At 39.0% G+C, this 17811-nt stretch overlaps 1 protein-coding gene across 1 annotated transcript in view; it reads left to right on the forward strand.

The window, feature by feature from the left end:
- The window catches only part of CRYBG1 (crystallin beta-gamma domain containing 1), a 98367-nt gene that overhangs the window by 27093 nt on the left and 53463 nt on the right, over window positions 1–17811 (forward strand). Inside the window, exon 2 of the mRNA XM_057404697.1 lies at window positions 5244–5373. Within this exon, the coding sequence (XP_057260680.1) occupies window positions 5244–5373 (130 nt within the window). The remainder of the gene's footprint in view (window positions 1–5243; window positions 5374–17811) is intronic.

Below are 17811 nucleotides of genomic sequence, written 5' to 3' on the forward strand. Positions count from 1 at the left end.
TATGCAAGAACCATGTACCAGGTACAGACTGAAGACTGTTCTGAAAACTAGCAGACTGGAGATGGATATCAGGGCTGAATATCATGAATTATGAGGGAAGCCATGGTTGTAAAATTATAAGGATGCCAGTTCAGTAAACACTGTTAGTTTAAAATGTATGTCAATCTCCTTTTTTGTTGTGAGTTGTTTGCTTATTGGTCCTATATTAGTGTTTTCATGTATTTTTGTCTTCAGCTTAATCCACTTCAAAATGATTTGTAATTGTCATGATATTTTAAGGTAATATCTTAAGACAGCCCTGTATTACTATTAGAGACTTAGGTACGGACAGGTATAAGCAATGGGGCCGAAGTGTGTGATCTACGTCGTAAAGAGAGTACTCCCCAGTTTAATTCCTATCTGGTTGTTTCCTTTTCCAGTCAGTCATGCTGTGAACCAGTATTCCTGTACTGGTAAAAAGAAGATGCATGTACGTATAGAACTTCTCCTTCCGCCTTTTAGTGCCTCAAGCTCTCGTCAAAAGCTTGGTAATTTCCAAGGCCTCCTAGCTGCTGTTCCTTTTGCTTTACTGTAAAACTTATTTTCATTGGCAATATCAAAATGGGCTGGTTTTAGCTCTGATGGAAGTAGTTTTCTTAATAGTAGCTAGTATGGGGCTATGTTTTGGATTTGTGCTGGGAACAGTGCTGGTAACACAAGGATGTTCTAGTTACTGCTGAGCAGTGCTTGCACAGCATTGAAGACTTCTGCTCCTCACCCCACCCCACTAGCAAGTAGGCTGGGGGTGTGCAAGGAGTTGGAAGGGGACCCAGCCAGGACAGCTGACCCCAACTGACTAGAGGGATATTCCATACCATATGGTGTCATGCTCAGCAGATACAACAGGAGGAAGAAGGAAAGGGGGGGACAGGACATTCAGAGTGACGGCATCTTACTAAGTCACCGTTACACATGATGGAGCCCTGCTGTCCTGGGGATGGCTGAGCACCTGCCTGCCCATGGAAGGAGTGAATGAACTCCTTGTTTTGCTTTGCTTGCTCATGTGGCTTTTGCTTTATCTATTAAAGTGTCTTTATCTCAGCCCATGATTTTCTCACTTTTACTCTTCCGATTCTCACCCCCATCCCACCAGGTGGGAGGGAGCGAGCGCCCCTGTGGTGCTTAGTTGCTGTCTGGCACCACAGCTGTGTCAGACAGTAGGACACACACTGCTGTAGACCAGGTAATCATCCTCTGAGCATTTTTTACATGATCTGTTGTAAAATTAGTAGCCAAACATGTAATAAACAATAAACTATCCGGTCTATCACAAATATTCACCACACCATTTTCCTGGTTTGTGAATTCTTACCTCCACAGACAAGGCTGCTCTCCAAGTACCTCCAACAGTTGATGGGCCTTGCAAAACTTCTGGGAGGGTTTCATAATGTGCCCAGCATGTTGCAAGCATCCTTTTCCCCTGGGCCCTTGGGGCTCTGAGCGAGTGCGTATGGTTACAGAAGCAAGCCTAGGTGAGGAAAGCAAGGGTGTGGGCTGACAGTACGTCAGCTCCTCTATGGTAACTGTCCACCCGCCTGCCCTTGCCCCATGGTGAGTTTCTCTGCAGGGAGCTGGGGCAAGCTGCTCAGCATTTGGGCTGGAAGGAGAGAATTTGGCTGGGCAGTTAAGGCAGCGATGGTGCGGTGCTGTGCCTTCACACCTTGGCTTGTCTCTGGGAGCTTGTGTGTGTGCCCGTGCCTTCAGGCAGGAAGCGTACCACAGTGTTTCCTTGGAAAACTGCCTGTTGCCATAAAGTAAAGCTTTTGGGAGGCTCTGGTGAGCTCAGCTCATCAGTAGATTTTTGGGAGGATGTACCTGAAACTGGGAGGAAATTCAAAGAGTGCCTTTTCTCACCCCTTTGGAAATCTGGTGTTGGCTGTTTTCCAGCACACTGTCTTCGGGTCAGAACTTTCTATGCTGCTTCTGCCAGCTCCAGCTTCTGGTGTGAAATTGTGTCCTGTAAAAAGAGCTGTCTGAAAAAAAACACTGCTGCTTCACCATACTGGGAGAGCAGAGGCTTCCTGGCTGCCACACCACAGACCTGCTAGTGCCCTGAGGTCTCATGGTGTCTCAGGGGCTGATGGCCCATCAGGAGTGGCCCCATGGGGGTGAGGCTTGCTGGAGGGGAGACAGCGGGTGCCTCCTGGTGGATGTTGCTGGCTTGCCTGGGGACCAGCACACCCCCTTCTGCAGCAGGGGATACTGAGGAAACATCATGACTTCCTGTGTAGGAAGTGTTTGCTCCTGGAGCTTCCTCCTTTTGGCATTTTGACGCAAGGGATCGATAGCATGTTGTTTTCTGACATATGTTCATTATATAGCACTTGGGGGGCAGATGCTTGGCACCAGCCCAGCAGCACCATTACAAATGGTGGCCTCAAATGTGACTGTTGGTGTCACCTCAACACTTGACAGCTCTTCTATCTGCTTCCCATGGTGTGCCGTTATTTTCCTCTTCCTTACCCGGACTTCGACTAAGTGCCTTCCCTGTCTCCTTCCCATACGATGTCACATGTTCCACTGCTCTGAGTCACTGAGTTGATAGACCTCAGACTACGGGTGCTCCCTTAAGCAGTCTTACAAAGGCCTCAAGTATATACATTCAACAGGGTAGGGTGCAAGAGGATCTTTTAGCAGTAGGTGAGCAGCTGGTTAATGCCACTTTTGAATTCTGTCATATACAATGTGTGTGGAACCACCCCAAAAGCAATGTCCATTGGTAGAGGCAGAAAATGAAATTCAAGATTAACAGCTTAAAGTCACCTATGGCTTGGAGAAGGTAACCAGCTATTGAGAGCTATGCAGTTTCATCCTTATAAATAGGTAAATAAACAAAATAATTGCATATGTTTATTGGGATATGTGTTAAAATGTCAAAACTTTTTCACCACAATTATGCAATAAACTGAACACCTCTATAAATATGCCCGAGGCTTTTCTGCTGCCTTATTTCACTCTTTGAAGATTTTTTATGGCAGTCAGTTATAAAACTGAATTTGCAACTAAAGCTGTACAAACAGAGCTGGGTTTGAGACTTTGTGATGAGTCTGGAAAAGTAGCCTATGGGAAAGACAGTTTTGATCCAACTGAAATGGAAAATATGCATACGGTAAGGACAAACCAAACCAAAATATTTTGAGACTTTTTTTTTTTTTTTCTGAAAGCAGATATTTGTTGAGGGTGTTTTCTACCTAAAGATCTCTCAGTTCTTTCAGACTGGGAGTAGTGCATCGGATGGTGACCAGTACTGCCAGGGATTGTGTGTGAGGCTGCATGTGCCTTGTGAGGACAGGATGGAGATTTGGGGCTTGTTTAGTCTGGGGAAAGAAGCAGCTGTGGCAGGTGATGAGGAGCCTGGAGGTCCCCCAGTGCATGTGAGGAAGTCACCAAGAAGACAGACCCGTTGTCTTCACAGTGGTGCATGGCAGAAGGACAACAGGCAAAAATTGAGAAAGGAGGAATTCAGGCTGCATGTAAAGGAAAACATTTTCACCACTGCCCAGAGAGGTTGTGATATCTCCGCTCCTTGTATGTTTTCAAGAGTTATAGAATCATAGAATCATAGAGTAGTTAGGGTTGGAAAGGACCTTACGATCATCTAGTTCCAACCCCCCTGCCATGGGCAAGGACACCTCACACTAAACCATGTCACCCAAGGCTATGTCCAACCTGGCCATTCCAGTTCCTCACCACCCTCACAGTAAAGAACTTCTTCCTTATATCCAATCTAAACTTCCCCTGTTTATGTTTTAACCCATTACCCCTTGTCCTGTCACTACAGTCCCTAATGAAGAGTCCCTCCCCAGCATCCCTATAGGCCCCCTTCAGATACTGGAAGGCTGCTATGAGGTCTCCACGCAGCCTTCTCTTCTCCAGGCTGAACAGCCCCAACTTTCTCAGCCTGTCTTCATACGGAGGTGCTCCAGTCCCCTGATCATCCTCGTGGCCCTCCTCTGGACTTGTTCCAACAGTTCCATGTCCTTTTTATGTTGAGGACACCAGAACTGCACACAATACTCCAGGTGAGGTCTCACAAGAGCAGAGTAGAGGGGCAGGATCACCTCCTTCAACCTGCTGGTCATGCTCCTTTTGATGCAGCCCAGGATACGGTTGGCTTTCTGAGCTGCGAGCGCACACTGCCAGCTCATGTTCATTTTCTCATTGACCAACATCAGTTGACTGGTTAAAGCCCTGGGCAACCTGGTGTGACCCCACTTAAGGCAGGACATTGGACAAGACTTGCTGTGGTCCATTCCAACCTGCACTGTCCTATGATCCTCTGAAAAATACTGCCCAGTTTTAAAATAAGAAACCCCAAACAAAATACATGCATTTTTTAAAAAGCTGGATTTTATCTAACTGATGTTGAATCATCTAAAGGACTAAATATTTAAAACAACATTGTTATCAACCTTTTTAATGAAACCTGATCTTCAGAGAATTCTTTATTCTTGCTACTTAGATTTTTCAGACAATGAAATGAAAGAAATTATATAAAGTTAGTCAGTTTTTACTATTTTATTTCTCTTTTAGGAGACTAAATGAACTTTTCCACATTCTTCAGATTCAGAATTTCAAAACTGGCACTGCAGAATTAACATAAGCAAAATTAGGTCCTTCAAGCTTTAGGACTAACTTGGCAAGAAATAATGTATTGTTTTAAAGATCGAAAACACTTTCAAAGTGTATTCTTATGGGACAGATTTTGGGACAGATGGGACAGCATCTTCCCAAAAGTTGATTACCTTCTGTTTTGAGAATTCAACTGGTTCCTCATTGATACAGCTTCCGGAAGAAACGTGAACAGAACAGTGATGTAACGTGGAACTATAAACCCCAAATGTTGTAATCTGCTATGTCCATAGAGATGGAGTGACATAAGACAACTAATTTTTCTGCCTTGTGGCTTTGATGTGGTTGTCCTGCTGGATATTATATTTGGGGTTTGGTTGTTTTGTTATTGGGAAAAAGCTGACAAGTTAGAGTTTTGGATCGCTAAAGCAGGTGGGATGAATTAATGTCTAATAAGAGGAGCAAGTTGTTTGGCTAAAATAAGGCTGTAAACTTTCCAAGCACCAGACGCCTTGAACCACTGCAACAGGAGAAAACTGCTTAGTGTGTTTTGTCAAGAAATACAGCAGATATTAGCTCAGACTTCATTTCACTAGAATGTATTAATTGAACAAGGTTTACTCTCCTTTCAGGTACTATGATCTGTCAGGCAGACGCTATACTGTTCAAGAAGATCAAATGCCATCAGTAGTCTGTCCACACTCTTTTGTTCTTCCAGCGATATCAATGTCTACTGCCTCATTACCAGCAGCACTTAGAAAGGTAAGAGAACTAAATATGTGTGTTTACAGAAAATATATATATATATATATATGCACTCACACATGTATCATAAAGAAGATTACTATTCTGAAAACAAAATTTAACACTAGGTATAATTGTAATCTTCCTTTAAAAGACCTATGTTTGAAATACTGGAAAAATTTCAAGTTAATATCATATATGGAAATAACAAAGGTACATGATGACTATAGCTGGCATGAAGAGCCAACAATGGAAATGGCTCGAGGAGATCTTCCACATGCTCTCACAAACCATATGGCTTTTTCCTTTTTTGTTCATGAAATATATATAGGCAAAAATAATAAAGGAAAAGCACCTACACTTCTACAGTCTATGTTAAGTTTTATTCCAGAGAAGGAGAAATGGCTGTGCATTTGTTTTCTAATGTTCATTTAGCTCATGTAGTGTTACTGATGTGCTTGGCAGCAGTGTGACTGTATGGAAGCAAGGTAGGGAAAATGCTAATTACTTCTGTTCTAATGTGAGAATTTAATTTCAGATTGCAGACAAGGTTGTGCAATGCCATTCTTGTCTTTATTGTAATCTTTCCATGGAAAGAGAAATACTTTTTTTTTTTTTTTTTTTTCCACATTAACAAAAGTACATAGCAGGCCAGTAACTGAAAAAGTTGATTTTTTTCTCTCTTGTGGAACTGATATTCATCTGAATATATCTGATGAGGGCTTAAAATATTCTGTCTTTAAAACAAAATTTTATTGTCTAGTCTTTTCAAGCCAGTAAATCTCATCTACTAATTTCTGTATGAAGCCTTTTGGAAAGACTCATTAGTCTTTAGTTGAATACACAAATAATATACATCCCAAACATCCGTTGTGGTCTCATTCATCATCTTAGTTCTTTTTACCCTGTAGAAACATGCCTACAAAAAGACCTCAGTTCCTTACAGCAAAATGGCATACTGCTGTGATGGGATATTTCTCTTGCAGTAGAACTAGCTGGGGAATTAGCTTTCCAACAATAAAAACCTGCTGTCCCTATTGCTGTCTTGGATGGACTCGTATTCGCAAGGACTTCTCCTAGAAAAGCAAGTAGACTTTGAATTTTTTTAGTGGAAATTTAAGAATGGCAGAATTCAGCTGTCATTTAGTGAGCTTGTGAGTTGTCATTTTGTTCCTCTTTTGAAATAAATTGTTCATACTTACAGCTAAGTTAAACTGTTGGGGTGTCAATCCTCTAACCTGGAACCAATCCATTTGTAGTAAGACCATTTAAAAGCCCTTAAATGAAGCATCTAAAAGAGTATCAGAGCAGGCTACATCATTTTATACTTTGAAGTGTAACACAAAGGTCTGATTGTAAGATAAATCATGAAAATCAAGGAAATCGTGTGTGGGGTGTGTGTGCGTACGTGTGCGCGCATGAATTCAGCAGTTTCTTCTGTATTGGGATAATCTGCTAATGTGAGTGATAATACAGTCACCTGATGATGATAGATGGCTTATGGAGATATAATGAAGCCCTGTCTTCCCTCAGCATTTCTTGTGGGAGAGCAGTAGAAAACAGTCGATGACAGAACATAAGCTGTTTGCACCAGCCTCCTCTCTGTTGCTGTTCTCTATATGGAGATCTGCTCATAAACCTTTCAAAGGTGAATGTACTAAGTAGAGTCTTGCAGACTAATATACAGAGCCTAATTTGTATTATCATCTGTTTTTGCCTAATTTAGGTTATTTCCTTTGCCTCAGATAATTAGAAGCTGACTCCAACAATGACTAAAACAGACCAGCTCTCCTGCATTCTTTTACTAATTAAACAGTCTTCCTAAGTAACCTTGCTTATCAGCTTCTGGAGCTGGTTGACATTTGGATTTGTTTTCTGGAAGGAAAAAAAAAAGTAATTTAATTTTGCTGCTTTCCTTTTCCTTTTTGTGGAAGTGATCATTAAACGATAGAGCTCACTTTCACCTAAATTCCCTTCCACTCTCAGCCAGTTCGTGCCTACTAGTCAGCAGAAGATCTAAAATAGCCACTCCCTTAATGGTTTTCTTCACCTTCTGAAGAAAAAGCTGTCCCCAGCATATTCCAAGAACTTGTTGGACTGTCTCTGTCTTGTATTTCTTTTCCAGCAGAAAGAAAAAAAAATTAATTCCAAGAAGTAATTAAAGCCATCAGGTTCTGTCCTTTTGGATGCTTCCCTTGCTGATCAAAAAACAAGCCTTCTCTCCACTCAATTAACTAGCGTTTAATAAACTTCTATCATAATATACCCTGGTTTTCCGCTTTCATCTTCTTCCAGGATTGTTGAACTAATCTTCGTCTTACCTATTCCTGTACTTCACAGCAGCTGTTCTTGATACACAGTGTAACTTTTTGTTTCGCTTTTTGTTTGACTTCCATAAATAGCTACATCCTTCTGTATCAAGATTACTTTCTCCTCAAATACTTCTGATGCTGATTCGGATGTACTTCTAGTTGTGTACAAAGATTTCTACTTTTTTCCCTTTGCAAGGCCATCTGGAATCTATCACTTTGTTTTAAGCTTCTGATTTGAACAAATGAAAATGTCAGCTATATAACAATGAGTGTTCTTATATATAAATGGCATATGGTTAAAATATGTTTTACATATCTTTATATAAAATATTACATAATACTAAAATATATTTAACACCTATATTATTATTTATATAATATTTATATAAATTAAATAAATAGCATATGTTTATTAAATCACTGGATGTAGCTAGATCTCTGAGAAATTAATAAATAATATACATTTCATTTTCTTGATTCTTCTAGTCCTGTACTAATTAACATGCAAAACATTTGTTTTACAAAAATGAAGGTTTATCAGTTATTCTTTTGGTGTTTTGGCAAATAGGATTAAACACAATAAATTAAAAAACCCCAAACAAACAAACAAACAAAATCCCAACCAAACACCCCCCCAAAAAAAAAACAGCAAAAAAAAGGCACCAAAACAAAAAAACACTCCAAACCAAATAATTTCTAGACGTCACTTCTGCAAAACACTTTATTTCTGTATTTCTAAAACTCAGCTTATTCTTTTTCCCAAATAATACTTTCGAACAGTGTTTTGTTTACTGAAGCTAAACAGGAGGATTATTTGGTGTCTTTGAGTTTGTTTGCAAATGAAGGCAAAATAGCTCGATTAGATTCCTGTTTATATTTAGAATGTCTATGCAGATCTACATTGAAGAATATTTCAGCTGTCGCATAACCTATGTGAAGTAGATAGCTGTGGCCACAATTTCATGACTGTTTCTAAAGAGTATCTTTAAAACTGCTTAATTAATAAAACAATGTGGCCAGTGTTCTCACTATGAATGAATAAACAAGTTCCTGAATGCTTGATTCATTCTGTTCTGTTTGAATAAACAATAATTCAATTTGAAGACCAAATCACAAATAAATGTATATTTTGCAGTCATGCAGCTTCAATGGTGACAAAATACTAATATGAATTGAGGAGTCCTACCTGTGATATGGCAAACCCAAATGACCCTGATTAAGTTAAAGGAAAAATAGACTCTAAGCTGATAGGTTTCCACAAAGTTAAGATGAAAAGCATTTTTTCCTGTAGGGAACAATTTAAAATTTAGATTGGTTTCTGCTGATCATAAAATGAGTGAAGGAAAAGAGTTCTTAATCCTTCAGTACATATATACATTTCCTGTGCACTAGAAATAGTGATCACAAAAAATCCAGACTTTAAAATTCCATGTGGGATACTTAGGTCTAAACAGGTTTTTTTTTTCCCTAAGTCACATCTATGTGCTCTAATGCTGTCTCTCCTCTTATATTCAGGTGTTGATTAGTCATATTTTCAGACCTATAACCAGGTACCTGTCTAAAGGTTTCTCAGGATTCTCCATCTAGATAAGAGTTCTCACACCTACTTGCTACCTGAACACAGCCACTGCCTTTCACACAAAGATTCTAGTCCTATGACATGAATATTAAATGAAGGAAACTGGGTGGAGTACTTCTAACACCCAGGTGTGGCCATGGAAGCCCATTTTGATTCTGTGTCAAATTACTGGATTAAATGAATTTATTCTATCACTGCCTTTGCCATATTCCTGAGACAGCAGATATGCAGATCCCTAATTCCTCCTGCTCTTTCAACTCATCTTTCAAGATGATAGGTCATCAGGGTCGAAGATATTTTCAGTTCATTTCTCCCTTGCTCAGAGAAATGTTGGCAAGACGTCCAGCCCAGGTCCTCATACTGCTTCTCTTTACAGTGCTTTATTTTCTCAAATAACAAAACCTAAAGACTATTTGGGATCCCACGGAGTTACAAAATCACCTCCCACAGTGATGTTTAAACAGTAGAAACAAAGCATTTTATGCTGCCATTTGATAAACTTCCAATACCAAGTAAGTGAGAAAGCAGGTGAACCACTTTCCAAAGTAACAGACAACAAAATTACCAGTTTGTGGATAGGTGAGAGGAGCCTGCCCTGAGGAGAACAAGTCTTTGCCTTAAAGTTCACCACAATTTTTAACAGATAAGGCCTTCCAGTGGTTAACTGATCTCCTCCCAAAACCTGAGACCAAAAGAAGAGAAGGCATCCCTCTCCAACCTGGAACCAGAAAGCTAAACAAAACCTTGTACTTTGTAGCCAAAATCCTATGAAGTGAGTCATACAGGGGCTGAGAATATTTGCTGGTGTAGGTTTTCTCAAAGGAGAAAAAACTCCCAAATGTTTCAGGAGAGCACTAAGCTGCCTTGTGCAAAGACTGAAGGAGAAAAAGGAAGGGTGATGTTTGCTCTTCGTTTCATTTTGTTTTCTTTTAAAATCTGGATAGGTCCTCAGCTGTTTGAAATAGGTTATGGCTTGCTGGCTTACTACCTGAAAAAAAAACACCCTGAAACAACAGGGAAAAAATCCTATTCAGTGCTGTGCTGGACATCGGGATTCTTGCCAGAATTTCTATCTGCTTAACTACACTTACTGTCAACTTTTGTATAAAATAATGCACTTTGAGCTGTTGGGTTTTTGTTGGTTATTTTTTCTCTTTTTCTTCAATATAACTGTTGTGTTCTTTACCCGGTAAAATTACTGTTACTTCTCCTGTGGGAAATACAGCAAGGCTCACTCAAGTTGGGTTGGAGGTCTCACTGATAGCGCAGCGCATGTTCCCTGCAGACCCCTACCAGTGCACAATGCTCTCAGCCACCCTCCTCCCCCAAGAGTAACTTTTTTCCCTAAAATAATGTTTGCACTTTCTACCTCCCTCCCAGGCTTGACAGCCTGAATCATTTTCCTTTCCTTTTTTATTTTTATTTTTCTACCAGTAATTCCCCCTCTTACAGATAGACAGATTCAAAATCCCCTGATAATCCCCACAAAAAGATGGCATTTACTTACTGCCTTTTTGATTAGTCATACTTGTGCTCACTCTGCTAGGGCTACTTTCTAATCACGTTGCTCCCCATTATCATTCCTGCAGAGTAGCTTCCCAGTTTTAAATTTTAAAGCATAAATTTTAACCTCTTTAAATAGCCAGGTCTGCCTATGAGAGTCACCTTCACTTTATATGCTTTTAGTGCACTAATTCATGCGAAATCTGGATAAATACATTTCTTCAGTTTAGATCAATGAAAATTATAGCAATAGAGATTTTTATAAGATAGAGTATATATAGGAATTTTGTAAGATAGAGTATATATAGGAATTTTGTTTACATTTATATATACGGATGTATATTGAATGCATGTATGAATTGAAGGAATTTTGGGGTTTAGTGTGAGGTGTCCCTGCCCATGGCAGGGGGGATGGAACTAGATGATCTTAAGGTCCTTTCCAATCCTAACTATTCTGTGATTCTATGATTCTATGATGTTAATCCAGAAGCTATCCTGATGTATTTATATGAATTGAAGAGAAAGGTATATAGGGAGAATGGAAAAAGATCAAACGTGATGGAGGATGGATTGCAACATTTCTTTGACAACACTCAGAATAGCTATATTATTCATTTTCTGTATGGCTTCTAATAATGGATTTCAGTAGGATGTTATTGTGCTGGCCAACACAGTAATTTCTTATTGTGGTTTAAATGTCTAGGAAAACATAAGAACATTATAATAGTTTATCTACATTGTGGTTTTTTTTCCTTTTATTCTGTCTATGCAATTTGATCCTATTCTTGGGCTGCAACCATGCTATGATCTGGGCAAAAAAAGTGATGTTAATGGAAGAAGAACACTGAAGTAATCAAATTTTCAAACCAAACCAGTTGAGTAGGGTGGAGAGATGTGGGAAGGGAAAAAGAATGCCTCATTTTGTTCTGGCTATGCCAGCATTTCTCATATGGTCGACAAAGGACTTAGACACTTAGTAAATATTTCATTTGCTCTGTCCTTTAAACTTTTAGATATTTTATGGGATGTCTAGCTCTGAGTCATACTATGTTTTGCAAGAGTTTGAGATGATTAATACTGAAATATTCTTTCAGAATTATTTAGTTGATAAATATGCATTTCATAATTAAAAACACAACACCACCACAACCAACCAGAAGCAAACAGAATTCAAATACCACTTCCATTTACATCATGGAAGCCAGAAAATGGGACAGAATTTAAATGCTGCCCATTTAAGACACAGTGATGACTCCCACAAACACTAGCACTCTGAGAAGCCACTGTATCTTAAATGACTTGTACACAGTATTTGGTGAGTAGTATCATAAACCAGTAACCTGAAATGATATGGTAAAATGTTAAAACCCACAAAATACTGGGGGAATAAATTGAAGATAGCTTCTATTGAAGCACTCTCCATTGAGAGAGTATTTAGGAGCATGGTCTACAGAGGCATAATGGCAGTGTTGACTACTCTATTTGACAGAAAGGGATGCTCAAAATCAGGAAACAAAGCAAAGCTGGTCACAGCATGGGCAGACAGTCTTTGTGTAACACCACCTGCTAGCAAGAACCCACATATATGCCAGCACTTTCTAAAGAATAGTACTAAATAACAGCAGAGGACTGAACTATGGTTTTGTTAATTCTTTCAGTTTAATAACTTATGGTGCTGTCTTTTAATACAAATATTTCTCAATATTGACACTAAAAACTGTAGATGTAGCACAGCCCCTGTACAAGCAATATACTTCTAATAGTGCATGGTTACTATTGTACCTGTAGGAATGCTGAATCAAGACACTGGGATAGTCACCTATAGCTGTAAGTCACCGTTGGAGATGCTTCTCGGTCTGACAGAACTTAGATATCATGTCTGCTTTATATAAAACAAATAAAGATAAATGTGATATGAATTTGTTACATCAGGCATTTTTACTTTTGGGCTGTAGTAATTGCACATTCATTGCTTTATCTATATCTGTTCCTTGTCAAGGCCTTCAGAGGAGGAGGAAGAGGGGACAAGAGGGATACCAGAGAGAAAAGACCAAAAAACATGGCACCAGAACAAGCAAAAAAAACAACAAAGCAAGCCAGAACACTAAAGCAAGAAGACCTACTTGATACAGATTAAATTTACAGCAGATAGGAAAGAAAGCAAACCCCAAAATGTATGCAGGAGAGTTCAGAAGACAGAATAATCTGCTCCTGTCATTTAAGTGCTTTCAACTACCAGATTGAAATTTATGGTATCTGGTAATGTTATGGATTTTTTAAGATTCTGCTCCAAGTCTGGTTTATTTTATGTCTCTGGTTGAAAAACTACAGTTCTTTGGTAATTTCAATTCTGAATGGCAGAAGAGTAAGCCATTCAATAATAGAATTAGCTTTCTAACATGATAGAACTGTCAGAAGCACAACAGAATTAAGAATTCCTGAGTTAGTATCTATAATTTTATGTACCTTTGGTTAAGCATCATTCTTCCCAGATTTCCCAGGACACAGCAAGCATTCATAGTGGTGTAGCAGAGATATTCTGGATATAAAACTATGGTTCTTTCATAGAAATAAAATGCCATATGCCCTCAGTTCAACTGTATTTGTTACTAATGAAGGCATAAGAGTCCAGCAGCTATTTATACATGCACTGTCATACTTACTGTGTAGGCAATGACCAAAATTCTAAGAAGTCCAAATATTAAAAAACTTAGACATCAGGTCCACTGTAAAACTATCTGATTATTGTGATTTGGCTTGGTAACACAGCTCACTAAAGACCTCCTCATCCTTTTATCGTCCAAAAAGTCTGGACATTTATAGCTGATTACAGCACTAGAGAGGTTGTCAGCCATCCACAACAGAAGCTTTCTGAGTGTTGCTCAACAAAATTACCTCTGCTTAAAAAAATACCATTCTGCTGACTAGACTGATGGCATCATTGCAATTTCCTTGTCAGTCCACTTTTTTTCCATATTCCCAGCTCATTAGTTTTCTTATCCCCATTTGAACCACAAATTCATTTCAATGTTATCTTAAAAAGGGTTTCATTTTGCTATTTTCAACCTTTCTAAAGACACCAACTCCCTGATATCCTAAAAATAACATCTAGGTTATGTTCAGTTCTTATGGCAGTTTCAGGGAGACCTTGAAAACATCTTTCTCTTGCATTTCTGCTGCTTTTCAGTAAGAAGTTTAGCATAAGAACATTTAAGCTGTGGTTGACTGCAGGTGTACAGGACTAAACCTGACAACTAAAATGGGCCTCAGAGAAGTGCAGAAGACAAGAGGGAAGATGGCATGACATTACTTAGCGTTTTCATAGAAGGAACGTAGCTCCTGGAATATTGGGGCAAGGTGAATCTGTCTTGTAGTCTAACATTTTGGTATTCAAGACAGCAGTGGATGCATTGAGTCAAGAAGGTTTCCTCCACCCCTTTAAGAATATAAATAAATTTGAAGGCAGAGTAGGAATACTAGTAAATTATTTGTAGATTCTTACTCTGAAAGACATCTTTCAAGTACTCACAAAGTTTATTGAGGATGTTGTTGGGATTTTTTACATTCAGTTTAAAAAAAAACAACCTAAAATATTAACATATATCATATAGCTTACATTTACTTACTCTTATCTGGCAACTTAAGACATATGTCACTTGGAGAACTCTCCTTCCAAGCAGTTCAGCACACCCACCTTGATGCAGGAGAATTATAAAAAGGCTATGTCCAACTTTACATTGGACTTGCATTCTGCATAGCCTTTGTGTTGAGCTACGTTTGGAATTTTCATCTTAGTTCTTGCATGCTCCATGTAATACTGTGAACAAATTTAGAGGACGCAATGGGTGAAAATGCATTTCTGTTTGAGAGGGTTAGTGACAGCTTAAAAAACAGTCATGTGAGCAGTGGTCCAGGAATCTGATAGTGCTGAGATCTTCAGGGCTGAATAACCTACAGACCCCCAAGCAATGACAAAATAAAAGGTATATCAAACCGGCACAGTACTGCACTTTGCAGGAGTGAGATAATGCGGATAGCCACATACTCAGTGTGGCATTGCTGACAGAAAGCAATGAACCATTTGTGCATTGCAAAGTTTTAAGGAGGTCTGTCATCAAAGATCAAGCATGGACAGTACATAATGAGTCTGGTAATGGTGACATGGGAGTGTGTACCATGCAGTCCAATGTTATCAGTGTCCATCCTTTATCTGCCCCACCTTTGTGTATCATCATGCCAAACACTTAGCTACATAGCATTTCAACATTTCACTGGTGTTGCTCATGCTAGTATGTAACCCTTTCTTAGGATGACACTGGGCACTTTACTGCCTTCTTCCCAAAGGGCATACTCCTCCCTTCTCCTTCCCTTGGTGAGTAAAGTCCTGTGAAGTTGACCTTTGAATCATCAGGGGTTTGTTTCTGGCCTCCACACTAGGCTACCGTGCAGTGATCTGCGTGGAAAGCTGTAGACTGTTTTGCTTTTCATGTACCACTTCCACTCTTGTGCAATGTGTTGGAATAGTTTTCGGGATCTTGGCAGCTACCTGTGCTCTCTCCTTGGGTGTGACCCTATTTCCATTCTGCCATGCTATGTGACCAGGTGGCTCAGCATATGCACAGTACACCTGTGCACCCTCAGACCTGAGGAGGTTGCGACACAAAGCTTTTACTAATAATTCATTCCTCCTGACCAGGCTTTTGCCACTTTATTCACTATGAAATGCATAATGACAATTGGGAATGTGCATATATATGCATATATGTGTAATTTATTGCTCTGTAGTTCCAGATGCAGTATAATAATGCGTTTGCAAAGGGTAGTAATGAAAAATTTAATCTTTCTGATTTTACTCTCTTGAGAACTGAGTTATAGTCAATAAGCTGGAATGTCTCTTCACTTATCCCTTTAAAACTCAAAGCACTCAATCTGCCATGGCTCAAGAACTGCAAAAGCAATGTGTGATCCACTTCAATAAAGAATTGCATAAACTACTGTTTGAGTAAGATTTAGAGATGCAAAAAAACCAATCTACCATACCTACAAGCTAGCATTGTTCATACAGTTTTCAAAATCACAGTGGGTAACATTTCAACAGATAAGTTTTGAATGTGTTATGGCTGCAGAAAGTATCTAAAGATTTAAACAGAATAGAAAGGTTTGTTCTACAATAATTTCTTTTTCATGATGGAACTTAACATTGTAACTCCCTCTAAATTATACCTATGGCATGCAATTAAAAAGGTATCCTCTTTTCCTCTCCCCTCTTTACACTTCCCTTCCCCCCAGCTTTTTTTTTTTTTTTTTTTGTTTCCTTCTCATTTTACCAAGTTGATTTTTAGGGTATATTTGCTGAAAACCAGAATAATTGTCTAGGGGAAAAACAGATATTGAAAAGTGTAGCTTTTAAAAACTATAAAAACCTAAACAAACTATGCTGGTTTAGCAACCAGAATTGAGATTAAAAGAAACTTGTGATTTTAGATGGCTTATCAGTGGTAATTCTGGGTATTCCCTTTCCCCCTTCTCAAGGAGAGTTATGATCGTTTTGCTTCTGGGAATGCTGAGGGTATGTTTTTTCTTTGACATATAAGACTTAATTTTTATCAGATAAATTCCTGACTCTTGGATATTGTCCTGGGGGGGGGAAATCACTTTCCAAGCATGAAAAAAGTATAGGCAGTTTGTGAGGGTTTTTTCCTAAGCAGCTGCCCAGCTATGCAGAAGCTCACCCTGCTTGTTGCTGGCTCCTGTTCAGAGCCTTGTGCGCAGCTGGGAAACTTAATAGACTTGTCAGGTTCATCATGTGGCTGGCTGGGAAAGCCCAAGTTGCAGTAGAGACAAAAGATGGAATCACCTGCAGATTAAACCGGTAGGTAGGTAGAGGAGAACCACACAGAGCAGAAGAGATTTGTCTTGCCACCCCCACCTTCCTACCAGGTTCCAAGAAGCTGTGAGAGGGAAGCGGTAGAGTAGGAATGGGAGGGAAGACACATGCCTGCCTTCCATGTACAGAAAGCACTTGCTGTCTGCCAGGTTTTAATGTTAGACAACAATCTCTCTCCTACATTCTCAAGCCCTGACGAATAATGGGGCAAGCTTATGCAAAGTGGTCCCCAAGAGTTGTTAATGGAGTAATTTTACCATATTTTATTTAGAAAGGATCTGAAGTAGTCTGAGCCCAGCACTAGAACTGATGTAGTACTAACTTCTTATTCAGAAATTTTAAGCGCAGACTCAATAAACCTGTGTGTTTCTTGACATTTCCTGGAAATGCTGGTACTTCTGAACAGTACAGCGTCATCCAGTTTGATCCAATTCCCTGCTGTGTTATTGCTAATCAACAAAATATATTTTTAGAGTTGACCTGAATATTTTTTTAAGAATACCAGGTAGGAATTTGAACTTTTACCTAGTTATCCAGTAGTAACAGTAGTGAGGTTTAACTGCTGTTGTAGTTAGACCTCTTTAGCAGCTAGCATTCAGTAGTTCGGTTGCAGTGTAGGATAATGCAACATGTCTGTAATAGGGTATCTGTAATAACAGGAAAACATACATCTCCCTTTTTCCTCAGAAGTAATAATGTATCTGTTTTCTGGACAGACACATATTGTTTATTTTAATGTTTTGTATGCTAATTACTTCTGTTCAGAGCCTAAAATAAACACACCTAAGAATACAAATGCATTTCATTAAAGCATTTTCTCTTAGAGGTTTCTCTTGCTTAATGGTGAATATTTAGACGATACTGATGTAATCGTGGGATTAAGAGCAAAGAGTTTGCAGGAGTATTCCACTTGATTTAATTTTTGCTCACTGCACTGCAGGGAACCAGTGGGTCTTGAGTCATTCCTATCTTCTCTATACTGGTTTTATAAAGTCAATTCTAATTAACAATATGGCAATTCCCTGTAATAATTATTATTATAATTAGTTTGAGGGAATTCTGGGAGCCTTAGGTGAACACTGTTATTTAGAATAAATGCTAAATTATAACATTGTAATTCAAATATAAAATGAGATGTCCAGCCATTTTTATAAAGTCAGGATATGGTATTTTGG

The sequence above is a fragment of the Pezoporus wallicus genome, unplaced genomic scaffold, assembly GCF_028554395.1.
Source record: "Pezoporus wallicus isolate ANWC-B61680 ecotype Strahan unplaced genomic scaffold, APGP_CSIRO_Pwel_v1 contig_6923, whole genome shotgun sequence".
In the NCBI taxonomy this organism is placed as follows: Eukaryota; Metazoa; Chordata; class Aves; order Psittaciformes; family Psittacidae; genus Pezoporus; species Pezoporus wallicus.